Here is a 27,623-nt window from a genome sequence, read left to right as displayed (position 1 = left end):
ACCACTAAGATTACAGGCGTGTATCATCAAACCTAGATTTTGACATGTGTGCTGGGCATCTGAGTTCGGATGCTTCGTCCTTGTGCAGCAGGAACGTTACTCACTAGGAAATCTCCCCAACCCTGTGGCCCTTATTTTCTGGGTTCTTTTAGATTATGGAACCATTAGGATGCAAGCCTCCCTGGAGAAAGTGGGTCACTGGAGGAAACAGCTTTTGAGGGTTATGTCTTAACCCTGCTTTGTGGTCCAAGCTCTCTGTTTCCTGGTTAACCAAAATGTGAAGAGTCCTCGACACAAGATTCTGCCACCATGAATACCATTATGCTTTTCCTGCCATGGTGGGCTGTATAACCGCCTCTACCCTGAGTCACAATAAAACCTACTTCCTTTATATCACTTCTGCCAATCATTGGCTCAGATATGTTCTCAGAGCAGTGAGAGATGGAACACAAGCTGCACCAGGAAAAGCTCTGCATGGCAGACATGATAAGACGTTCTAATGAATGCATCGTGGAGAATGAATAAAGGACAAAAGGGCAGAATGATTCCAAAGAGGTTGGCTCTATGACTTGAGAAGTTGCAGCTATCACTTAGCAAATTGTAAGCCCAGGGGAGTAAAGATTTGAAAGGATATAGGGTAGTGTGATGGCTAACATTATGCCTTAAGTTTAAATTATTGCCGGGCGGTGGTGGCACACGCCTTTAATCCCAGCACTTGGGAGGCAGAGGCAGGCGGATCTCTGGGAGTTCGATGCCAGCCTGGTCTACAAGAGCTAGTTCCAGGACAGGCTCCAAAAATCCACAGAGAAACCCTGTCTCGAAAAAGCAAAAAAAAAAAAAAAAAAAAAAAAAAAAAAAAAAAAAAAAAAAAAAAAAAGTTTAAATTATTGTGCTTAAGATATCTATAAAATAAATATGTCTCTAACTTATAAGTTCCACTTATATATAATATACTCTTTATTAAGGAACACTTCCTAGTTTTCCAGGTAGGCACTGAGTTATGAAGACAGAGTTAAAATGTACAAGTAGAGATAATTTCCTGGAACGTTAGGGCTGTTGTTCATGTAAGGTAACAAGCCATGTGTTTTCATCTCTGGAAACAAGCTTGGTGGCCCCAGTTGCATAGGATGTACACTTGATGATATGTCGGTAGGAAATACATAAACAGGAAATACATCATGATGTATGCTTGCCACTAATTGCATAAAGGCAGAAAACACATAGCCTTGTGAGTTTTGCCTTGTAAATCCTTGACTAATGTAATTCAGGGCCATAATCTAAGTACAAGTCTCCAGTACATGTTCCTGGCTGGTATTTCATAAAATCTCTTATATATTCAAATTTACTTGTAATCAGACTAGCAAAACTCTAAATGACCTCAGACCCATAACCTTAGTCTGGTAGTTGAGGGTAGTTTTGAATACATGAAGTGTGAATGTCACTATTCACTTGAACACAGCCAAGGTGGATCTCACCAACTATGCTTTGCTTCACCTAAAATGAAGGAAATCAAGAACATATTCTTACGCATCATTAAGACTTCTCCAAGGAGCATAGATGCCTTTTAGTGTTGAATCTCCTGAGTTGATATCATCAAACTTTTACTACATTTTAACTTCTACTTTATACCTCAATGCCTACCTGGAAAACTAGGTATAGTGTCCCTAAATGAAGAGTATATTATCCTTGTAAGAGGTGCCTATAAACAGCAGAAACTTACAAATACCTCAAAAGAGTCCATTTGACATCACAGGCCTTCTTCAACCCAGTGAGCCTTCACTGCCTGTCAAAAATGCACCTTCTGCCACCTTGCTCAGAGTAGAAAATCCCTTCATTTTAAATAATGTTTCTGATCTGGGTGTGTGGTCAAGTGTCTACCTAGCAGGCAGGAAGCCCAAGATTCCATCCTGACACTAATCACTCACTAACAAGAGAATCACATAAGTAAGTGGACAGTGTGAACATGTATATGTATGTATGGTATATGTGCATGTGTGCATGCATGTCCTCATGTGTTTGGATGAACGTGTGCATGGAAGGACAAAGTTAACAACTGTAGTATTCCCCAATTACTCCTCACCTGAACCCAGAACTTACCAATATAGTCTAGCTAGCCATCCTGCTCCAAAGATTCCCTGTCCCTGCCTTCTCAGGCTGAAATCATGAAAGGCCACCATACTCACTGGGCACTAGTGTGGTTTCTGAGGAACCAAACTGTACTCATACTTTGCATGGCAAGTGGTTTGTCCACAGGACTCTCTCCAGACCATCAAAAAAATATTTTTAAACTTCTTCCAAAACCTACAATCTCAGTGAACAGGAGGATGAGGCAGAAAGATTACAAGCTATTTTCAGCTCTATTCTTTAAAATCTAATAGAAGCAAAAGAATATTGGTTGGTACTTTTTCTCAACGGAGACATCATCTCATTCAGTTCAACTTCAAATAGGAGTTGATCCTCTTTTTTAAATAGTTCAAGGGAAAGCACAACAGTGATTGGAAAGGCAAGAGGAGACTATGCACAGCTAATAGCAGTGGGTTTATAGCCTTGGGAGAGAAAAAGTAGTGACCCAGGCTAACCTGGGCATCTCTACTGCAGATGGGAGCTGAGGCTCCTGGAGTAAGCAGTTCCAAATTTTCTGTGTCTATGTGGAGTCAACCAAGGCCATATGTAGACTTGGAAGAGGGCTTTGGAATACTGCACCAGTGCACCCTCTGAATTTTAAATGTGGAGGTGACACTTCCATTTGAACAAGCAGATGTCATGGCCTCGCACTGCTCTGCTCAGTCAGAACCACTTTCCTTCCTTGAGGAAGTCTTCTCTAACATCAAGGCTAAACGGAATTGCCTGTCAACTGTCCTTTAGGCCCTGTCCCATCTGCACATATCACTGACTCTGCTTATAATTATGTAGGAGCATTTTTGTGCCTATTTAATATCCACTAAAGGCTATGCCCCTCTCTGCAGTAGATTCCTGTCTCATTTGCTCACCATGCGATGCATTACAGATCCAAGTTCTTGGCCGGTGCAGATGTATGTGTGATGAGTGATTGCTGTGTTGTTGTGCACACATGAAATATAAGAGTTACCACTGAAGCAAACATTCTGGGTGATGCTAAGTGTCACTGACCACACTTCTTCTTACATTTGCTTCTTGTGTTTATCTCATCAAGCATCAATGGTAGTGTGTGCATCCAGAACTTTAAAAGGCACTGAAGGAAGAGTCTGACCTCCCACCCAAAAAGAAGAAAAATCATTGAAGTAGTTACAGAAGCCTTCATGAATAAGCCAGACTCTAAAGAAAGCAAGCAATCAGCCTTTTGTCTACAATAAAGCAAAACCCATTCATAACTGTCTCTTTGGAGCTGCATAAAAGGGGCCCGAGGATAATCTTAAAGGCACTACAATCTAAACACTCAAAAGCGTGAGATAGGAGGACCACAAGATTGAAGCCTGTCTGAGTTTATATATAGCAAGATTCTGTCTTGGAAAAAGGATGAATAAAAGGAAGTCCTCCATCTCCAACAAATCCTCTAGCAATCTCAAACCAGGGTATGTTTAGAATTCAAGTATAAAGAGTATGATTGATTTTATGTTCATAATGTGTTATTGTGGTGAATACAGACAATGACTTGAAAACAAGAGCTGTCTGCAGAAATGATGTTTACTTCCCCTAGGTATTAGCTACTTAACTTCAAACTCCTACCTAGAAACTTCAGCAGTCTGATCTTTGACAAGACAACTCAGTATTTGAGCTGTCTCCTTGCCTTCCCAATGCATTGAGTCTTGTTATTAATAACAGCTTTATCAGCCACAGCCACCATGTAACATCCTAATGGAAGGCACTAAAAGTTCTACAAGCAATCCATTAGCTTTGATACAGAAAAGAAAAACCACATAAAAAGGAGAGGAATTTACAATAAAGTGATGATTATTACCAACAACAATATTTTTCTACTTAAAAAAAGAAATCTTACATCCCAAGTATTATATGCCATTTTTTGACAAGCTGTAACTCAATAAATATATATCAGTATTAAAACACACACCATTTTATAGCAATCTCTTAAACACTCAAGTGTTACTGTAAGATTGATTTTCTTCCCCTAATGGAAGCCATACAGAAACTACACAGAGCTGTGGTGTCTAAGACTGTGCATATCCATGACATACACACCAGTCATGTGCCCCGTAGCAAATCTCCCAGGACCCTTTGTTGTTATGGATCATTGTATGGACAACAGTGAAGCATGCCAAATTACAAATTAGTAGTTTTACATAAAAGATTCTTATCTTTCCAAACTTCAAATTAAAATTCCAAGTACACCCAAGCTGTGCAAAGGTGAAAGTGTGTACAAGACACTCTGGTGCACACCGGAGAGGTGAGTTAGTTTTAAATGGCTGTGGTTTGATACCTCCTTCGTCAGACGGCCTGGTTACCTCACTGCAGCAGGAAAAGCTAGGGAAGAGCTCAGAGATCTCCGACTTGTCATCTCCCAGACCTGTACCAAAAGTGCTGCTGGACTGGGAACGAGACAGATGTCTCTGGTACTGACTCGCCTTTTCTACATCAGAGGGAGAATATTCAACACATGAGTGCGTGACTTAGACAACAAAGCTTCACAGGGAAGCAAAACAGTTCCTGATTAAATAATAATCCCGAAGCTCTGCTATCCTAAGGTTCTGGAGACCCACCCCAGACTTATGGACTGCTTATGGACTGCTTATGGACCAGCAGAAGTATAGACTGCTTTACATACATACAGGACCTACAAGACATTTCTTCTCGCTTAGTCTGTAGGGATGGTTTGTTTTTTAAGAGACATAAGGGATAGGAGACAGACAATTACTAAGCAAACACTAGAAAAGTAAAAAAAAAAAAAAATTCATCTGCTTTAAATACTTGCTTTCAAGTAGCCCTGAGTACAAGGTATTTGTATCTTGTTTCTTTTGAGACTGTGAAATTAGATAGTAATTTTCAAACCATATTTGTTTAATGTGGCTTAAAAGTCTAAATGTTTGGTCATGCTGTAACTATACAAATCATTCATTTTTTTCCCTTTTAGTGATAGACATGTCACCCAAGCTCACAATCCAATAAGCCTCCATGGGGGAAAGGCATGTATAGAAATTCAGAGAGAAAAGCAACTTCTGAAAGTTTAATTGGAAAGCTTGCATGATGCTGTAGAGAACCCTTCCTGTTGGTCTATGTATAAGTTTTGAATCTTGACTCTAAAATACTATAATACTGTATTTCATGAAACAAATCTCCCTTCTGTCCCAGAAGCTCTTTGCAATCCAAATAACCAGGCCCGCATTCCCAGAAAGCCTATAGAATCATATTTACCAATAAAAGGCAAATGAAAGTATGCTCTAGACACAGTTTTAAAAGAATCTAGGAGAAACTGATGTAGGATTTATTTCCAAGTTTCTTCTATAAGTTTTGTTTTCATAAATAACTAATGTTATTCTAAAGTGACATAGTACATTTCTCGCATTTTCTGAATCCTCAGCTTTCAATCTCCACGGTATGTTTGCCACAGTGAAAGTCTATAATGCATCATCATTAACTTTCCAACAAAACCTAGGGAAAGAGAGAGGAACTCAAACAATACCAGAGAGCATATGGAGACTTCTAGACTGAATATTGTCCTCCAGGGGGTCAAGGTCGAAGATGGAGCCAGGATCTGTGCGCCATACTTTCAGGTCTTTCACCAAAAGGAAGAAACCAAGAGATGAAGAGGGAGCTTTGAAAAGTCAGCAAGAGAAACAGTCAAGCAAAGGCAACATGTTAAAAGTGACCCAGTGCACTTCAGAGCCAGAGAAATGGGGAGCAGTCCTCACTTTCATCCAATGTGAGCAGCCAGGTTTCTTCACTGCCCAGCATGAGAGTCTCTATGAAGCACCTACAGCTCAGTCCAAGGTACGTTCACACATGGCTGCCATGTTCAGTTCTCTAGCATCCCCAACCCCCAGAACACCTGTGCTTCACCCAAGGACAGGCAACATCTACTCAAGTTCCTGCCTGAGGACACCTGAGTTGTCATGGGAAATGACAGAAATGCTTTTGTTTAAGAGTGTCCTCTCCCTGTAACAGGAAAGAATGCTGGAAATGTAGACCAGTGGCAGGTCAGTTTTCATTCCAAGAAATGAAATCTGGGGTCAATGGGAACAAATAAAGCCATAGAGAACACATTTATTCCATAGAAAGGATTCCAACAAGGAACCATGAGGGATGGGGCATGAAGGCATGCACAAACGTGCTTTCTGCCCTCAATGAATCATAGATTAGTTACTTCTGTGTTCAGTTACCACACTGTCACCACAGTTTATATCTGAAGTGTCCCCACAAAGGTCCATGTATTGAAGACACCTTCCCTAGCTTGTGACATTTTTCAAAGTTGTAGAAACTTCAAGAGGGGATCCCTGGTGACAGGAAGTTAGGTAACTGGAGCTTTTAAGATCACCTTGGGACAAGCCCACCCAACTCTCCATTGTTTTCCAGTGGCTGCCTTTCTCTGTCGCACACTCTGACTGCCCTGCACTGCCCTGCCACAAGACCCAAAGCCAGAGAGCCAAAAGACAATGGGCTCAAACCTCATGCTGTCAGACAAATGAACACAATTCCTCTTTAAGTTGATTCCTCAAATATTTTGTTATAATGACAGACATATGACTAACAAACACAGTAGCCAATATGCCCTTTTTTTATTGTCGCTACAGGCAAAACTCAAGTTTAATAATTTCTGAATATATTTGTTGTCGCAATGCTTGGACCTAAGAGGGCTGTGCAGTGATACAAAACTGGGAAATAAATACCCAATTATGGAAGAAATAGGGGGAGCTTAAGATAGCATAATTAGAGAACTAAAAGCAAAGACTTTCTTCTCAATGGTATACTGTGAATATACACCAAGCACTATTCTCTGTTATGACCTAACTCATATCTACTACGATAGGCACTGCTCTTGTCATTATTTCATAGGTAAGGAACCTGAGACTAAGAAGGATTCATAGCCCCGCCAAGTTCATCCAGCTAGTAAACAGCAGCAGCAGAACTCCACAACAAAAATAGGAGCAGCATCAACTGTCTTGGTCTGCTCTCATCAGCAAATCTATGTACTTGTATTTCCATTCATGATGTAGACCCTGGCTCACTGGGACATTTAGTGTTGGTTAAAAGTATGTTGTTTTATGATCTTATAAGCAAGCCTTCATGGACACTGATTTTCCCCCATAAGAAAAAACAAACTGACTCCATTGAATTAATAATTTTAGTTATAAATCTATATTTTAAAAAATAGTGATAAGTGCTATTGAAAATACTATAAATACTAACTGAGAGCCCTGTCTAGACAGTTTCATCACTTTTAGCAATGATTTCACCATCATTCCTAGTCCCTCGTCTTTGTAGGACCCCAGGGTGAGATGAATCACACCACTCTGTCTTATGAGTTATTAGCACAAATCAATGGCACTCTACTTCTGCATCACTTGTACTGAAAACATCACAATTCATCCATCCATCTTACTATGACCCAGTAAGTAATCAACCTGGGGAAATGAGTGAAGCTATCAATAGCCTACAAAGAGGCCCAGAGTATTTCTTTGGAAAATACTCTGCTTCGCGTTGGTAAGGATCCTAGTCCCTCGGGGCTCTGATGTTAGTTTAGCACTCTCACTTTAGACTAAATGTTACTCTGTGAAATGTGTGCTTCCCCACCCGACCCACCTCTCCACGCCCTTTCACCGCTCTGACTCTCCAGCAGAAGTCCTTCCCTTAAAGAGGAAGGTAATCTAACAGTGAGGTTACTGAGAGCTATATACCGTGGTCGCCAAAACCTCTCTGACTGGGATGGCAACTTGTACAGTCAACTTGACAGAATCTAAAGCCTCCATGGAAACACATCCCTGGACACACCTGGCAGGGATTATCTTAATTAAGGTGGGGAGACCCATCCTAAATGCAGGTGTGCCATTCTATGCGTCACAGCCCTGAAATGGATGAAAGGGAGAGAGAGAGTGAGCTAAGCACAAGTGTTCAGCCCTCCCTGCTTCCTAGGCATGGACACAATGTGACCGACTGCCTGCAGCTGCTCCTGCCACAACTTCATGATCTATGCTGAGACTTCATGGCTCTCCTTTCCAGCCTGCTTCTACGTCAGCTTGATTCCTGCTGATAGCTCAAGCCACATTCCCTAGGGTGTCCCTAGACTGAATGTAATGTATCCCAGACCCAAAAAGAGGAGCATGGGATGTACTCACTCATAATTGGTTTCTAGCCATAAATAAAGGACATTGAGCATATAATTTGTGATCCTAGAGAAGCTAAATAAGAAAGTGAACCCAAAGAAAAACGTATAGTCATCCGCCTGGATAGGGGAAGTAGACAAGATTGCCGGGCAAAAACTGGGAATTTGAGGGTGAGGTGGCATGGGGCTAAGGGGAAATGGGGTGAGAAACGTGAGAAGGGGAGGATGGGAGGAGCTTGGGGGAATGGGATGGTTGGGATATAGGAAGGGTGGATACGGGAGCAGCGAAATATATATCCTAACTAAGGGAGCCTTCTTAGGGTTGGCAAGAGACTTAACTCTAGAGGGGTTCGCAGGTGTCCAGGGAGATGACCCCAGCTGGTACCTTGGGCAACTGAGGAGAGGGAACCTGAAATGACCCTATCCTATACTGATGAATATCTTGCATATCACCTTAAAACCTTCATCTGGCGTTGGATCGAGATAGAGACAGAGACCCAATTTGGAACAACCGTCTGAGCTCTTAAGGTCCAAATGAGGAGCAGAAGGAGGGAGAACATGAGCAAGGAAGTCAGGACCATGAGGGGTGCACCCACCCACTGTGACAGTGGAACTGATCTATTGGGAGCTCACCAAGGCCAGCTGGACTGGGACTGAATAAGCATGGGTTGAAACTGGACTCTCTGAACATGGCGGACAATGAAGGCTGATGAGAAGCCAAGGACAATGGCACTAGGTTTTGATCCTAATACATGAACTGGCTTTGTGGGAGCTTAGCCTGTTTGGATGCTCACCTTCCTGGACCTAGATAGAAGTGGGAGGACCTTGGTCTTCCCGCAGGGCAGGGAATTGGGACTACTCTTCAGTATCGAGTGGGAGGGGGAATGGAGTGGGGGGGAGGAGAAGAGGAGTGGGGATAGGGGGAGGGGGTGGGGGGAGGGGGCAATATGTGGGAGGATGGGGAGGGAAATGGGAAACGGGGAGGAGGCGGAAATTTTAATTAAAAAAGAATAAAATAAAATAAAAAAAAGAAAAAGACACAATGAAGAAAGGGCTCCTCTCTAAACAACCAGGCTTTCAGGTGGCCCCCAAATATCCTAGCTCAGAAACTCAGTTCAAAAATACAAGTGATTTGTGTGACAGAATGCCATCAGATTCTGTTTAACGACAAAAGAGCCTAAACGGGAAATAACTCTTCTGTCTCCCATGGGCACAATGTTTACGGTGTAACACTTTCACCCAGCAAGCACACAAGCTCCAGGAAGCAGAATGTTCAACCATTATAATCACTGCTCTCAGGGATGCTGCTGATGCTGTGTAGGATGCTACACAGAACTCTCGGAAATAGAAAGTACGGGCAATACAGAAATTCCTGGGTCCCTTTCAGCATGATGCCACAGCATTCTACCTGTGATCTAATTGGAATTTACCCAAACCTGTCAGGTCGGATGAATGTGGGCACAGTCTTTTGCCCATGCATACCCGCGAGAAGACCACACACTTACCCACAATGATCCCAGGTCTCCTATCCATCTCCACGACATGAGGCTGGACCCCTTTATAGGCAGCATCGCTCACAACCTGGGTGTTCTTCCTCGCCCGCTCCATCACAGGGTCATCCACAATGGGAGTGAAGCCTCGCCCCTTTGTCTTCTCAAAATCTTCATGATATTTGACCTGAAAAAGAAAAAAAGTATTATTAATTCAAACTGAAATTTCTCATTGTCTCACAAAATTTTTGCACAAATACCCCAAAAACAATGCCAGAAACCAAGCACTGATAATCTTATTTTTTAAACACTATAAATAACATCTTCTTTAAATGATATGGAAACCTATATATCAGTAAGCTATAAAAGACAATTAGTTAAAAACACTAGTTATTGCATAAAACACGCAGTTTGACTACGAATTGCTTTCCTTTTTTTCACCTGTAATATGCAATAGTGATTAGTCATTGGAGCATAAGTCTTCATGATGACAGTGCTGCTTAAAATTAGATTGAGAGAGTTATATATATTGTGTGAAATTTCATATATACTTATAAAAAATTGTATATTATAAAACATACATTCTTTTCATGTTCTGAAATTCAAAGAGGGCAATAATTGTTAAGACTAGCTTAAGCTAAACACTTTAAATGGATAAACTTAATGGTAAAAAATTGATACAACACTGCTTTTGAAACACACTCAAAAATATTCTTTATAATATGCAAATATACCAAAATAAGTCTTAAAGTTAAGTAAAAAACAAAGGCTAAATAAATGTCATTTATACATGTACTTATAATTATCAAGTTAGAAATAAAAACACACCAAAAATCTTCGAGGGGAAATTATTTTATTAGAGTGAATATTTTCATTACATTTCAGTGTGGTTATAACACCCTGCCCTAAGGGCTCATTCCCATGCCCATGTGATGTTAGTTGTCCAGATTAATAGTGAACTATGCCATCCAAACACAGGTCTTGTCATTCCTTAGTATGTTTTAGTCATGGAGACAATGATCTGTCGCATCCTACCATGGAAGCATGGTTTTGTGCTTCTTTAACATGTCTCAAAGCAGGTGTATCTAAGATCAGACATGATCTGCCTTTCATTTGCCTGTGGTCCTGCGTGTATTTCACCTGCAAAGGAAACAGCAGACATTCATATAACTGGATAACTATAATCTAAATGCTGCATAACATTTTAAAGCTTTTCAAATGGGTGAGTCACGTGCAACCTACTCAGAATTATTTCCCAGGTAGCTTTTCTTTTGGTGGATTACATTTTGTTCCAGAATAGTCACCTAGAATTACACTGTTGATGATTCCCTTAAAGTATTGTACAAAGGACTTAAGTCTGTCAAGAGCAAACAAACATGTGTGCCCAACAGTCAGGAAATGATCACAGTGGACCTGCTCAGCACTTTTAAACAGGGCAGATAAAACATGAAACAGAGTCCAGTCATATTTTCTGTTGCTAAGCAATGTTCTATTCTAAGAGTGCTGACAGAAGTACATGAGACGTCTTTCCAATTTCCTTTCTTTTTTCCCTCTCTAGAGACTGAGGAACACGAGGAACAGTTCTATGTTTTCTTCTGAGCAGTTAGAGCTTAGAGACAATTGATGCTGGATACGTCGAGTCTCTCTGGACAGGAATGCTATGAGAGAGCTGTCAACCATGAATCCCATATGCTGACCCCCAGGCACAAAAATCTGCCGGGTGTGCTGGGCTCAGGGCTCAGAGCTCTGGGCATTTCCAGGATTCTTGCCGTGGAGCCCTGGAACCCTACAATTCACTAAGGCAGTGCATACTCACTGTGAACCTTTTTCCTGATTTAGTTTTAGTGATATTAACTGCACTAACCCTTTTATCTTCTGAATTCTTATTTTGAATTACTCATTTTTACATGTTTTTGTAGAAAGCATTTAATAACTCATGTTAAGTGAAGTACATTAGTAAAATGACAATTTTTTAATTTATATATTAAAGACTTGGTCAGTTTCAAAGATATTGAATAAAATAGCATGATTCTTAGCTTAAATAAACTATCGATGTAGCCATCAGTCATATCTAGGAATATTAACAAGGGATTGCACAATAACGTAAATGTATATAGCGAGAGCTTTGGGGATTCATCTGTGATTGTATATGTGTTTATTGGAAATAGATTTTATTCATAAGACAATAAGCAACACAAGTAAATTGTAAAGGATACATTCTCTGCAATGGTCCAAAATGAATTAAAACCACTTGCCGAGCTAATATTTTCTTGATTCTTCTTTACTCTTTCCATTTCAGGAGTTATGCTTAAAGCCGTGGCCCTTCCCAGTTGACCTTTATAATAAACCTACCGTTTCAGAGAAGGAAAATAGAAGATTGTGAATCAGTTCAACAAAAAAAGGAATCACGTCATATTTAATTTTAAAGGACTAGCCAAGGACTGGAACTCATTAAGACAAAGGAGAGAGGGAGGAGCGGGAGGGGGAGGGGACTTAAAACGCTTTCATCTTCAAGATTCCATTTCATTTTGGCATAGCAGCAGACCTCTTCTCAATCAGTATGGCTAGGCTCGCATCTATCACCAGCGAGCCTGGAGTGAGCCTTTAATCCCAGATGGCTATGAGAAGAAATGCTTTGTGGATGTGACGAGTCTTGTTTGAATAGAACGGACTCGCATAGCTGTGTTTTCTGAGAAATTAACTGCAGTGGACTCTTGAAAGGATGTATTTGACAGGTGACCATGGCAACTCATGTAAAGGCATCATGCTTGTCTCCATGTCACCCCTCCTTCTCATTACCCACATCCCTTCTTCAGAATAATAGTCATATCAAGTACGACTGGGAAGAAATGAACATTTAGTCCTCCAAAAGAGAGCTCTTAGGAAAAGAATCAAATGATAATCTGCCTTTAACTCATAAACTGGTCATGGTTTGAGGCATAAAAGACTTCTTTGAAGATTAATCGATTTCTAAATTTCCTCTTCCAAGGAGCCCACTCTGTACGTTAATGAGATCCTCAAAGGATGCTCTCAGTGAACTGTGGGTGGGTTATATAAACAGAGGGATCTAGAGTACTCCACGAGTCTAAGTAAAAATGCTGCCTTGGGCCAAGTACCTACTAACTGCTCCATTTCACATGCTATAGGCAGTCGAGCACACATACTTCACCATTTCCCCCCAAAACATGGCAATAATCATCATGGGTGAGAGAAAGGGCCAGGAGGGGCCTGACAAACAAGAGCTCAGGCAGGTAGGAACTCTGCAGTCAGAGCACACTAGACTGCAGGACCAAGATGCCAGAAACTACCCCAGTCTTTGTAGCAACCACCAGCATGAAAGCAAGAGGAGGATGATACACCACAAACTGCAGGACAGTCATCACAATACAGCACTGCCCACGACAGCCCCTACGCCCTGACACCATCCCCTGAAGAAGCTGCCCATCAGCCGAGACTAGCAACTCTCTAATACAGTGGTTCTCAACCTTCCTAAAGTAGTAACCCTCGGTCGGATATAGCTTCTCATGCTATGGAAACCCCAAAACATAAAATTATTTCCTTGCTACTTCATAACTGTAGTTTTGCTATTGTTATGAACCATAATGTAAATAGCTGACATGCAGCATGTGTGATATGTCGGGGGTCACGACCCACAGGTTGAGAACCTGTGCTCTAATACAATTCCCTCATCTGAATATTGACACATTTGATATCATTAAATACAAATGATAAATACTGAGATGTTCCCACATTGCTGATATTCTTCTGGTTTTCTTTCACTCTCTTCAGCTCTGGTAGATCCGATATGGAAGTTGGCTGTTTTAGCTCTCCTTTGTATTTGACCTATAGAGGAGATAAAAGAATTTTAATAAATAGTATAAAGAGCTCCAAGTGATGACCATAAGGGTTGGGACTCAAGTCCACTCTTGCTTTTAACACAGTGACCTCCTATTGACTGAACTCAACTGATCAAGAAGAGCTGAATACGCTGCTTAAAAGGGGATCTTCAATAAGCAGCCTGTTTCATGCCACAGCTAGCTACAAACTTTACAAAGAAAAGCAATGGAGATAAGGGAACACCCTTTAAAAGAAACATCAGAATGGAGCCATGACAATAAACCAGAATGAAGGCCCCATGGCAGGTTGGAAAAGTGCTTTGGTCCGCTTCTGGCCTCCTAGTTCCCACCATTAAAACATCCCTGACGTCTTCCTCTACCTTCAGAGGTATAAAGATACACAATGTTCACTTTTACTTCCCTCCTCCACCTGAGAGAACTTAACTCTTACATTTGAAAGTCTTTCAAAATGCCAGTTTTGCAAGAAAGAGGCTATTCTCACTATTGAGGAAAGTTCCCAAAAAAAGTTTGACAAAAGGTAAAAGGTAATTACTTGGGGTTATGCTACAGAGATTTCTAAATTCCAGGAGGCCTAAGTTCAAGTCCCAGCTTTGCCCTTACTTGTCACAGATCCTTGGCATGTTTCTGACTCCTCAAAATTCAGTTTTCCACATCCACCCGTCAAAGAAATTAATAATGCTGAGCTCAGATGTTCACATACAACATTTAAAAAGGGATAAGCACAGAGCAGAGGTCCCCCTCGGTTAACTAGGACAACTTTATTGCAATGAATTATTAAATGCCTGGCTGGTGTCTCCCATTTCATTTATGAGGTGCCTTGCCTTGGCGCTGCATGGTAAGGGCCCATCAAGACAAGTCTTCTCTTGTCCTATCTCTAATATTGTTTCCCCCTCCTCTTTACTTCCCAGCTTCTTACCTAGATGCAATTTTAGATATTTAGGAGTATACTAAAGGTTTCAAGAGGAAAAGATATAGCTCTTATGACTCCTCGTGTCCCAGCAACCAGGACAGAGCCCTCTTGAGTAACAAAACAGGATGCAGACTTCTTGACGCACACAAGAATCATACTCTATGCCCTCCAATGTGCCACTGTGTGAAAGCATGCCCAAATGCACATGCTTTTGTCCACTGGTTCACAGAGCATCTTTTTGAAAAAGAAAAATGCATCCTGTTAGATAAAATATAAAACAGAATGACTTGCCGCACTCAGCTGCTCCTGGTTCCTCCTCACTCTCTCTATTTCTGGGGTCATGGTTACTGGAGTGGCCTTATAGTTTTGATCTTTATACTGGAGCTGAGGAACAAAGCATAAGATAGTTTAGAATCAGGGGAAATAAATGTGTACCACAGGAACATACTAAAGGAAATGTCACGTGCTATAGATCACTAATATTTTATTTTTTCTCCATGAACTAATAGTCATTTTTAAATTACTTAAAAATTTCATATAGTGTATTTTGATCATATTCTTCCCCTCCTCTAATGCCTCTCAAACATTTCCGCCTTCTTATCTTCAAATGTTTTGTCATTTTTCCCCTCAAAAAAGAAACAGACAAAAACCAAAAAGCAATAAAGACAAAAATACCAAAACAAAATAAAACAATTGCACACACATACACACAAAACGAACAACAACAACAAAAAAACAACAACAAACATTTCCATGTTTCTGTCATGTTGGCCAGTTACTTGTGGTCATGGAGTCTGACCTAAAATGTGCTTGATACTCCATTAGACAAAAATGATTCTCATATTCTCAGCAAGTATCAATTGGAAATAGCTTCTTGGGTAAGGATAAGGCTTTGTGTCCATTTTTCCAGATGTCATCTTGAGACCCTAGTCCCTAAGTTCTTCCTTGTCAAATATTCTAAACTATTCCTTTCATTGCTAATCTTTATATTATATAATTTATTGATTACTTCCTGATTTTGATTTCATCAATAATTAGGAATTATACCTACTGTGGGTTCACCAATTCTTGACATTAAAGTAATGTTCACTAAATTGCCATCTTATTCTTAAAATGATTTATTATCATTGTCATTTAGAAAGGAATCATGTTAAATGTAAAATAGACTCTTATCATCACTCAATGCATTGAGAACAAAGGTCACAAAGACCCCACGCCCGTACTGCAGTGGTGTACTATCTCTACTAACTTTCCTCACAGGAACCTCAGTTTCTTCCCTTACCAAGTTCTAATGTCAGAAGACCTGACAATTGGCCTAACACTACAGAAGACGACCTACTGCATACAGATCTTCTTTCTTAACCAAGGGCAGAAGACAGAGATGACTTCACCATCACAGTCAACTGCCCCAACAATTCCACATCTCAAGAAATAAAAGAGTACCAAATACAGAGCAAAGGGATGGTGTATCTGCTGAAAGTTTCTGATGGCCGAGGTCAAACTGGAAGAGAAAATTCTTTTGCAAGGAGCTGTGCAGTGTCAGTCAATGCATTTTCTGAATTTAAATTCAGCCTTAGGGCTTTATACAGACCTTGCACTCAAAATGCATACTCTTATGAATGAACATAAAAATGAAGAAAAATTTGAGAAGCCTGGAGAATAAATGGAAAGGGTTGGATTTCTTTCAATGTACCCTCTCCCTAAGGAGCAACGTTCTGTGCACAGTTGCAGGTAAGAGTTTAGGCAAGTTCTCAGTATGGAAATGATAGCGATACAATGAGAAATGCTTTATGCCATCTTTATTGGTAGAAATATCATTTATGTTAGAGCTGAACTGAAGATTTGTGGAGCCACATTGCTGAGAGGAAGGAACTACAATTGCTAGTGAATGAAACCCAGACAACAATTCAACAGGAGACTCCTGTCCTGATTCTCCTATTCATCAATTTGACACGTGACTTAAAGGCAATATCTCTTTAATACTCTAATCTCTGCTTTATAGAAAAGGACATTTCATAGGTGAAAGTCTATGAAAAGTGTATAATAAGTGAAGTCTAGAGAACTGGATTCAAACCTATCAGTACTCTATGGTCCATATTCCTCTCCATGACTTCAGCATTAACAAAACATCCTGAATTCTGCTGGTGGCCTGTATGACACACCATGCAAATTCTATAAGATCTATGCTATTATACACTTACTTTTCAAATGAAGTTAAGAGAGTATTGTTGTGGAATATTAGTTGAAGATGTGCTACATTTGTTTATGCTGTAGAACATTTAGTTAATGATGCAAAGATGTATTGCATTATTTTATGTTGCATTTGTTTAACTCTGTGAAGCTGTGTTCCTTTGCCTGTTTAAAACAACTGATTTGTCTAACAAAGAGCTGAATAGCCAACAGTGAGGCAGGAGAAAAGATAGGTTGGACTGGCAGGTAGAGAGAATAAATAGGAGAGGAAGATAAAGGATCAAGAATTGAGAAGAAGAGGAGGAGGACACCATGGGTCAGTTACCCAGCTACATAGCAAACCACAGAGTAAAAAGTAAAGAAAGGTATATAGAATAGAGGAAGATAAAAGTCCAGAAGCAAAAGGTAAATGAGACAATTTAAGTTAAGAAAAGCTGGCTAGAAACAAGCCTAGCTAAGGCTGGCATTCGTAAGAAAGAAAAAGACTCCTTGTACTTATTTGGGAGCTAGATGTTGGGCCCCCAAAGTGCCAAAAGAGTAAAAACAACCAACTACAGAGTATTGTTTCTATCATAAAGAGACCAGCAATACTTTTTTGGAAGAAGAAGCAAGGGGAAAATGTAGTTAAATAAAACAACTTGATCACCAGATCAAAAACTGAGCAATACTGGGACTGTTAACATATTCTTGAATGATCTATGAGTCACACTATAGGAATTCCCCACACTACAGTCTTATGCTTGGTTTTGCATCTCCTGTCCCACCATCACCTCCTGCCACCCTCCATCCCAATGCTCATCACATCAGTCCTCTCCTTTTAATAGGTTTGGGTTCAGAAAATATTAATTTTCCCTTCCAGGAAGATCGTCCCTCACGAAAGCCACATGAAATCATTCTTCTAAGTCTCTATAACAAGACTCCAGTGTTGTTCCTTTTCCAAGACCGTTCCTCTCCCACTGTGACATACTATTCATCCTCTGCATTTCCAGAACACTTTGCAAGAAGTATTATTGCTTATGGTTAAAAAAGATAATACTTGTCAAATATTAAAAAAAAAATAGTGACTAGTCAACAAATACAAATCATTGTGACAATATGTAAGACAATGCATAGCAGTAATGTATGCCCTGTTTCTCCTAGAGACTACCCACAGTCCCTTGTTGTAATGATAGTTCATTTGTATTTTAATAAATAAAGCTTGCCTGAAGATCAGAGAGTAAAACAGTCATTCTGGTCAGTCTTGTAGACCAGGCAGTGGTGACACACACCTTTAATCCCAGTAGCCACACTAGTTTGCCATAGAAACCAGGCGGTAGTGGTTCATGTCTTTAATCCCAGCACTAGAGAGGATTATAAAATGGGAGGAAACTGCTCATACACACAATCTCATTATGAGATTACTGGAGGCAGAATCGCCATTTTGGACTAAGATTGAGGTAAGAGCCAGTAGCTGTCTGTTTTGCTTTTCTGACCTTCAGGTTGAACCCCAATATCTGTCTCTGGGCTTTTATTAATTGTATTACACCTTGTAGTCTGTCTCACTTACTGAATCCCCCTGAGAGCAGAGTGGACATTCATTTTAAAAATATGCGAATATATTTTAAAAATAGCCGGGCGGTGGTGGCGCACGCCTTTAATCCCAGCACTTGGGAGGCAGAGGCAGGCGGATCTCTGTGAGTTCGAGACCAGCCTGGTCTACAAGAGCTAGTGCCAGGACAGGCTCCAAAACCACAGAGAAACCCTGTCTCGAAAAACCAAAAAAAAATATATATATATATGTCTAGGAGGCACATCGTGGAGGACACAAAGCAGTATGGAATGCCATCTCCACTTCCAAGGAAGGACAGCACAGTGGCACTCATTGTAATCAGACTTCACCTGTGCCGATGCTGTGCTCCCATCATGAGTGGTATTTTAATACCACAGAAAAGCACTGGAGGAAATACGACCACATTGCTGATGTTCTTCTGGTTTTCTTTAGCTTTCTTTAGCTTGGGAGGATCTGAAATGGCTGCTGCATGCGTAATTCCTTCTTTGTATTTCACCTGAATAATTTATTTTAAAATGTAGTTAATTTATTCTATCCAAAGCTTAAAATAGTTTAGAATTCTTCTATTGTTGCCACTGTATAATTGAATTTTTCTTCCAATATTATATTCCCTTTAGTAGGAAACAATTTCTTATATTTTCTCATGCTTTCTGGGTTCTTTATCCTGAATTACAAATAAATTCACATTTATCTATCACTATAGGTATCCTTTGGTTAATATAAACAAGCATTGCTTATAACCAAAAGCTTTATAATTAAGCATATATATATAATGCCTTAGAAATTATTGTAATATGATAATTTATTATTTTCTGTCTGAGAAACAGTTTTATTTATTAATGTGTTAATTAGAATTTAACATGTACTTAAAGGCAAAAATCAAATTGACTTAGCCTCAGAGTCTTGCAAATATTGACATCTGACTGAAAGCACAGATGTAATCAAATTGAACAAGAACAAAAGGAAATGTGGCTACAACAAAAGAGAAAGGGAAGAGGTTATGTGTCTTCATATCTTCTGCCAGCTGATGGCATTGTCCTGGGAATCTGGAAAACTTTTCCACATGGGGAGTAACTGGTCCAACTGGGGATTGCAGACTAGAATTATAGGCACCCTGGTTCTGGTTACCTGCAGGCACCACACTCCCCGGCCATGCAGCAGCCCACAGTCAAGTGCTCCCCGCCATGATGGACTGTAGTCCCTCAAACCATGAGCCAAAAAGAATCTTTGCTTTTTTAAGTGGCTTCTTGTCAGGTATTTGGTCATGCCACAGAAAGAAGTTGCTAACACACCCTGTATCCTGACACTCATTCCATCTATGAATTGCCCCTTCAGCTAGATCTATTTAGAGAAAAATCAACTGGAAAATAATAATGCATAGGGCAAGGAAACAAACAGGCAAGAGCTTCCCCTTCAGGTGGCATCTTTATAACTAAAATTCACAGAAGACAGGACCTGGGCAGAGAGAACCTACCTATGTAAGAACAAAGAATGCACACTGGAAATTAGCTGAGACTTAAATCTCCACCCAATTCATTTTAGAAATAACTCGGTAATGTTTAAAGCTGAAATCTAGGTCCCTCAAAAGTCTTAGATACCATCCACCTTAGAGTCTGTGGATTTAACACAAGTCAAGAGGCCAGTCTCAACCCAGACCCAAAATAGTTAAATGGAAAGTTCACTCAGACAGGTTTCCTCTAAATGAAATTCAAAATCAGATCTTAGCACAAAGAGCTAATAGCAAAAAGGCTTGTCTTCAGAGGTGGAAAATGTCGGGATGTTTAAATGTTAGAGAATCACCTCCTGGTTTGACAGATCGGGCTAATCTTGAAAGGCCAAGTTTCCATTTGAATATTAAGCAGAGGGTTATGGTTATGGTCCAACCTCAGAGAAACAGACCTATGCATTTATTGTTTGCTAGAAAAGACTCGGGGAGAAAAGATGACACACTGCACTGTTTTCTGTGACTTTTCTTAGGAGGAAAAGTCCAACATAACTAAAAGTGAACATTTTGTTTCTCAAGACTCTTTTTTTTTTCCCTCAAGACTCTTCATAAAAATACACAGTCATTTCCTGTAGAGGAATGAACTAGACATCGTACATACTGTTTAACATTTGTAACTGTGACAGTGATGGGTGCATTTCAAACACTGTCATTGCAGAGAGAAGGAATGACATTTTTCCCAAACTAACTTCTCTGCCAGAATCAAGTGGCGCCTGATTCAGATTCCCATTAAACAAATAAAATGTCATTCACCCTAACTCAGATGTCGGTCTCCAAGTCCTCTCTCTAGATACTATCCTCGGGACAGGACTTCCTTTATGGCACAAAGATTGACAGCACTCATGCGCTGCACAGTTTTTATAACTTTCCTTGGCACTCCTGGAATTGCTTTTCCAGTGGAAATCACCACCTAGTCACATGCTCGGAACACTACCTAATTCTAAGTTAGCCCCAATGCATGTCATGAAAGCAGTTCTATTTGGACGGTTTAAAGGAAAGTTCTAGAAGGTTGTATCTCCAAGACTAGAGGTGAAGAGATAGAGCAGGGAATGAATGCTAAGGAAAGAATCATTTTTCACATCCATGGCAAGAAACTAAACATATGAAATGCTCTCAAATGCAACCCCCTCCTGGATGGACAAGAATTATCTGTTGCTCGTGTCCAGCAGTAAATGGGAGAAATTGTCCCTACCTGCCATTCCCCAGAGTCAAAAACACCGTAGGGTAAGATCTTACAATTTATACTCAACCAATATAATTTTCTTTGCTGAGAAAGTAGAGGGGAAATAAGGCCAGAAAATAGAAATATGGCACAGAGCTGTGTCTGGGAAAAACTCAGAAGTGTGACTGACACAGGGCAAAAACGAGTTGGTGCTACATTTAAAAAAAAATCTATACCACTTCAGCTATCATATAAACATCCTGAGCCCTTTGATCATTTCATTGCGGGTACAATTCCTTTGCTCCAAGAGGTGGAAAAATATTCAAGGTGTCCTTTCTCTGTAAAATTTAATACAGCTAATATTCTGTTCCAAAAGATGAAACATAATCCTAGATTTTATTAAAATGGCCCATGTCTTCTTTCCGCTCCTCTAAGTGAAACGAAATGGAGCTTCAGGTTGAAGGGGAACAAAGCTGTCCTTTTATTTTGGAAGTTAGACCTTTGATGGTTGATGACATCATCTCTCAGGACCGTGAAGAATAAAAGATGAAAAGCAACCTGCTGAGAAAAGAACTGAAAACAGGCATGCAGCCCATGTTTGTGGGAAAGGATAATTAGTGCCATGAAGAACTTACTGAACTGATATTGTGCTGGGTTTTCTTCACCCGCTCAATCTCTGGAGTGTTCCTTAGGGCGGTGCCAGCTCCCACTCCTTCCTTGTAAGATATCTTCAGAGCGGGAAAAAGAAAATAAGAACCGTAAGGTTATTAGAATTCGAGTCCTAGATCTGCCTGTTACAGAGAAAGACTATTTCTCAGGTTTTACAGTAGTGTGAGTACTGGCTTTATTTATGAGGAGCAATGTTACATGAATCAAGGAAATAGCCCATTATTATAATAAATGCTGACTTTGATTTCCGATCTCACAACCTCTTAACTCAGTTAATACTTGTTCTAAGGCATGATGAGTACCTTAGCTAGGGGTAGATTATTTGCCCTAAGAATATAAATTGGCAATCTATAGTTTCCTGCTTTAAATATAAATATATGGCAGGACAGTCAAGGTTACACAGAGAAACCCTGTCTTGAAAAACTAAAATATAGATATAGATAATATAAATACATGACATTTGTGTATTTGAGAAAAATCAAAGGACATGTTAACAAAATTCATTCAGCTATTAGCCCCAAATAAGGGAGGTGTCACAGCACTGCTAATCTGCCAAATAGAAAAATCCCTCACTGTCTCACAGTGTCAGCCTTGACTCTTGTATTTTCCTCATCCTCCCCCTTGTTGAGTTATTCAAATTGCTCCAGAAATTCCTGACATCTACCCCTTCTAAGCACAAATCAAAACAAAACTAAAGTTCTCCAAGGAAAAACGGTGGCCCTAGTAAGTCCCATGAGGTCACAATGATCCCACCAGCAACACTGGCTAATCAATGGACAGACACCACAGGGCTGGAAGAGTAATATAAGACCTGAACTGAAAGAGATGAAAATCAGAAACATAAGGGGGCTGGAGAGATGGCTTAGAGGTTAAGAGCACTGATTGTTCTTCCAGAGGTCCTGAGTTCAATTCCCAGCAACCACATAGTGGCTCACAACAATCTTTAATGAAATCTGGTGCCCTCTTCTGGCCTGCAGGCACACATGCAGACAGAATACTGTAAACAATATAAATTTAAAAAGAGAAAGAAAGAAGAAAAGAAAAGAAAATCAGGAACATCACAGATCACAGGGATTGGTACTAGCCCTTTCTCTGACCTTCCAGTGGGAACTGCCCATCTCTTTGTACAGCCTGGCCCTTCTTAGGAAGATCCCAGACTCAACAGTCTACCTCTCTGGAGAATAAGAGTTGGCCAATTACTGAGAAAGTGGAGAGTATAGAAGTCCTCAAGCTTAAAGACACTTGCACTTAGTTGTATGACTGGGCCAATTCTACACTATTGCATTTGACTGTATGGTTCATTTGAAAATCCCATCACAAAATCCAGGTTTATACATTCATCAATTAGCAGAGGCCTATTTTCTTAACAGTACACAGGCAACTCCTGTTACAATAAAAGCAGGGAAGTTCATGGGTCGGTTTTAAACTAATGAGTCTCTAGGTATGCTGTCCGTGCAAATTCAGTGACAACCTGGAAGAAGATCCAGGTGTTTACGATCATCTTCACCGTAAAGTTAATGTGGAGCTAAGACTTTCCTCAGCTAAAATTCAGTCAACACCTGTCATTTGTGTCTAATACCAAATTTGGATTTGAAATTCCAAACAAATCTAACAACTGGAATTTATGAAAATAGTTTATTTTTATTTTGAAGAAATAAATTTGTGTGGCAAAAGAACGTAAGCAATTCAGGGGGAAAAATCAGATAATGAGGGAAAAGACATCCTAAAAAAAATAACAGTTTAGAAGTGGAGGGGCTGTTGCTGGGCTATAGTTGATTAGCAGAACTTTTACCTAACATGAACAAGGACCTCGATAAAATCCCCAGAGCTATAAGAATAGATGGTTGGATAGATAGATAGATAGATAGATAGATAGATAGATAGATAGATAGATAGATAGATAGATAGATATAGAGATATATAATTTCAACTGTAAAAAAAAAATACTGAGTGGGCATCTCTAACCAAAACTTCTGAAATTTAAACTTTCTGACGGCCAGCAAGTGGCAAGCTCCACACTTGTCCCCTGTGATGTTTCAGTCATAGCCCAGGTGCACTAAAAATAACACATGGAAATGTCTCAGGCTGTGAATACAAAGGTTCCACGAAGCCCAAATGACTTTGATGTTTAGACCTACATCTCATCCCCACTTTAACTTTTTGTACACATGCAAATATTCCGAGATCCAAACCAAAGCTGGAATTTGTCTAGCCCTAAGACCTTCGTACAGTAGCTACTCACATTGCTAATGTTCTGCTGCGTCGTCTTGATTCTCTGGATTTCAGGAGTGTCTACCACAATGGAGTACTTGGGAAGCATTTTCTCAGCTTTGTCTTTATACTTTTTCTAAAAATATAAAATTATTAAAAACTGAAATCTCTATGTGGAGGGAGGAGGAGCTATGGGGCCACCTCTAACTCTAGCACACCACACGGCTGTGACTTACAGCTTGAGAGTCAAAGTGGATGATGACATGATCACTAAATCCAGGGTGTGAGCACACTGTCTCTCAGCAGCCCCACTTCTGTGTAGGCTGTCATACTCACCCCACACCATTCAGAAACCCCAGAGAGACGAACTTCTATATCTTTTCTAAACTTGGGACCTTCTTCTGCGGTGACCCAACTTTCTATGTCTACCTTATTACAAGCTTCTGGATTGATGCCTTGTCTGCTGTTTTTGGTAAAGATCGGTGGCTAAGGAAAACATGCTACGATTTTCATGGTTAAGGTTTTTAAACATCTCAAGTTCCTCTCCAGTAGACGAGCTACAATGAGCTCCTTTAATAAAATCTGGGTTCGTCCTTCATACCAGGACATAATGTTATGATATAATTGACATTATTTCAATACCCAACACACACTCACTTCTTCAGTCAATCTCACAAACTGATATCACTATCAAATGTGGAAGTATAGGCACCAGCTAGGAAGCATGGGAAGGGAGACTCAATTCAAGCACCCCAGTTATTGAAGGCAACCATATGGCACAGAACCACTTGCTAAACAAAGCAAGTGTTGAAATGCAGCTGTTGTTACACCCTTCCTCACTGACTTGTGTGTCCATTTGCCCGCTTCATGTACTTGCCTGAGATTTATACTCAATTCATGTAGATTACAGCCAGCATCTCCAAGTTCATTGCCTTCATACAACATGAGGAACGAGGGACCAAACACCGTGGCTTTCGTGCTATCCCAACTGCTGCACAGTCCTAGGTAGGTGACTGAGGAGCAGACAGGCACCTCCCACATTTCTGCTCCACTGGCTTGGTCCCACCTTGACCCAGCCAATATTGACACTTTCTGCTTTGCTTTAACCAGAATTTGAACAAATGTATCCAATTTGGGTCAAAACTATTTTCAGCATATATTTCATTAGTCAAATTTAACTCCTTGCTTCTAGAACAATTTCATGTTTTCATTCTCCTCTATTACTTTTTTCTGCTAGGATGTATTTTCAAGGTAAATTTTATAGCAAAGACATGATTAAATAACGTGTATTTTCATCCAAGTCAGATTTTATAAGCACCTTGTTCTTTGTTTCTCTATAAATACTTTCTTTTTGGGATATTATCTTTCTCACTTTCAGATTTTCAAAAGAAGCAGTTTTTGTCTTTTCTTTCCTGTTGTCACCTGCTGGGCTCCTCTTCCCCCTTTTCATCAGTTCCTTCCTCTACACACACCTGCGTGTGTGTGTGTGTGTGCGTGCGCATGCGTGCGTGTGTGCGTGTGCGTGCATGTTTGCATGCGTGCGCACGTGTGTGTGTACGTGTGCGTGTGTGTGCGTGCGCGCGCGCGCGTGTGTGTGTTTAAATTCAGGTTCTTTATATGAAAGAAAACATGTAGTATTCATCATTCTGAGAATATTTCTGACCTTATTCACACCTATCTTTTTGAATTTTTTGAGACTATGTGACAGGTATATTTGGCAAATAAGTTTTACTAAGAAAACTTAGTCTTCTCCAAAATTTTAGCTAACATTATTGCTGACAATATATAATTTGCACTACTTCATTTAATTGAAGTCTATTTAAAATATTATTCATTGTGAAATGGAAATAAAAGATTTTTAGAATGATTTTTTTTCTGTTGTATGAACAAAGAATATTCAAGGCAAGTATGTAATGGAGTTAAAAATAAAAATAATGTCAAAATGTTCTTGGCCTCAAAAAGGGGGACTCTTGGCACTTCATAATGGCCACTCAATTGGATCTGTAGCCACTGTGCCTCTAGTAGCAACGGTAGTCAAGTTTGGTAGGGAAGGTCTCAAAAGAAAGCATCCTAACTTTGAAGGCAATGTCTCCAGAAAGATGTCAATCAAAAAGACTCAGGAAGCACACGGCGACCGGATTAGCATACATTACTGGAAGCATCTTCATCCTCTACCAACCTGGCTGTAGATGTCAGACGCCCTCTTGGCTCGAAGCATATCTGGGATGTCCATATTCACCTGCATCCCTTTCCCCTTGATTTCATTCTCTAAGTCTTTCCTATATTGCTTCTACAAAAACAGAAAATAACCTCAGTTATTTGTTTAACTTTCCAGGGCCATAGTACTATTTGTGTGTTTTAACAGAAAAGCGGCATTTCCGCTCCTCCAGGACCTTCACAGAAGACTCTCTGCTCACACCTTCCTTACCTGGCTGGCCATTTCAGATGCCCTCTTAGCTCTCCGAACATCCAGAGTGTCCACGGTGACCTGCATTCCTTTCCCTTTAATTTCTGTCTCCAGATCTCTTTTATAGTCTTTCTGTAGAGAATAAAACACACAGTACTCTGCAATCATTTCACAATGGTGTTGGAAAAACACATAATGTCACTTTGACATCAGGACTATATGTTTTGGAATTAAGTTAGACCTTCTTCCTTCATTTCTATATAAAAAGTATAATAGAAGTATGATGTGCAATAACATATTCATACAAAATCAGGAGGCTTTGTCTACTGAGCCGCAATAAAAAAAAAGTACAGAACTAGATTGGGGAAGCTTTTATATTATGATAAACTTGAAAATTTATTGGTAACTACAGAATTATATTGATGACTATCAAAGTCAATATAAAATTGTTGCTATTCTGGATTATTGCAACTTACTATACATACTTCCATTCTACACCACTGGGTTTATGGAACACTGGCCCAAGTCTCAGGACCCTAGGGACTTACGTAAATCATTCTACCCCGTCCTTGGTTCTACCTAGCTAGTTCAGGGATATGTGCACTTCCTTTACCATAAAGTATATCAGAAGAGCTTTGCTTTTTCTTCCTGGATATGAATGACAACAGATTCATCCTGTCTGGGCACGGAGTCAGGAAAGGAGACTGAACCATATTACCCTTAAGCAATCTAAACCTTTTCAGAATGACCAAGCACATTCTGAAAAAGGTGTCTCTAGGCAACTTCATCATTGTCTGAACAAAACACCTCTAAATTTGGAAGGTTTAAAACAGCAAATGATAACACCTTCATCCCAAACACATAAGTGTACCAAGAGCCCCAGTTTGCTAACGTCTCATGGGCCATAGAAAGCCTACAGACATGGTACAAGTTTGACTACTGGAGGACACTGGCCCAACAATTTAACACATGGACACTACTTTTAAACTCCACTTTGGATATTAAAAGTCAGTCACAAAATCCCAGACTTCAGTTGCAAAGGCTTCAAGAGCCTGTCAATTTGACAACATGAAACATAACTAAGACTATATGCAGATGAGCCACTTAGAGTACAACAATAGCAGCATCTCAGCATCTCCAAAATCTCTGTGGTCCATGTGGAGCACAGCTGGCTCCCCTAAGTCTATTTTCTCCTCAGTTGTCACCAACTAAATTCACGCTATCACACGCTATTATCCTAGCACATACAAACAACAACAACAACAACAAAATAAAAACAGAAAAATCTCAACTAGTGTACCAAAATAAGTGATTAAAATTCCCGACCTACTGAAAAAAAATGGGCTTACATGTCGCAAAAGCCTGCTACTAGGCAGATGGTGAAACTCATAGCTTATCCTTATTCCATAGTCCTTGCTCCAGA

The 27,623-nt window shown here is 40.0% G+C and overlaps 1 protein-coding gene across 7 annotated transcripts in view; it reads right to left on the bottom strand.

Moving 5' to 3' along the window:
• The window catches only part of Nebl (nebulette), a 352,705-nt gene that overhangs the window by 23,357 nt on the left and 301,725 nt on the right, over nucleotides 1-27,623 (bottom strand). For 6 of the 7 annotated variants that reach the window (XM_057787023.1, XM_057787026.1, XM_057787027.1 and 3 more), the window contains 9 exons: nucleotides 26,222-26,332; nucleotides 25,973-26,083; nucleotides 23,825-23,929; nucleotides 21,549-21,641; nucleotides 14,800-14,892; nucleotides 13,492-13,584; nucleotides 11,997-12,089; nucleotides 10,777-10,881; nucleotides 9,757-9,928 (listed from right to left, as the gene is read on the bottom strand). In XM_057787023.1, the coding sequence (XP_057643006.1) occupies nucleotides 9,757-9,928; nucleotides 10,777-10,881; nucleotides 11,997-12,089; nucleotides 13,492-13,584; nucleotides 14,800-14,892; nucleotides 21,549-21,641; nucleotides 23,825-23,929; nucleotides 25,973-26,083; nucleotides 26,222-26,332 (976 nt within the window). The remainder of the gene's footprint in view (nucleotides 1-9,756; nucleotides 9,929-10,776; nucleotides 10,882-11,996; nucleotides 12,090-13,491; nucleotides 13,585-14,799; nucleotides 14,893-21,548; nucleotides 21,642-23,824; nucleotides 23,930-25,972; nucleotides 26,084-26,221; nucleotides 26,333-27,623) is intronic. The other variant, XM_057787029.1, reaches the window with a different exon arrangement.

This window comes from Chionomys nivalis, chromosome 13 (assembly GCF_950005125.1).
Source record: "Chionomys nivalis chromosome 13, mChiNiv1.1, whole genome shotgun sequence".
NCBI classification, from domain to species: domain Eukaryota; kingdom Metazoa; phylum Chordata; class Mammalia; order Rodentia; family Cricetidae; genus Chionomys; species Chionomys nivalis.
The sequence above is the reverse complement of the archived record's forward strand: the minus strand, read 5'-3'. Positions and strand labels throughout refer to the sequence as shown.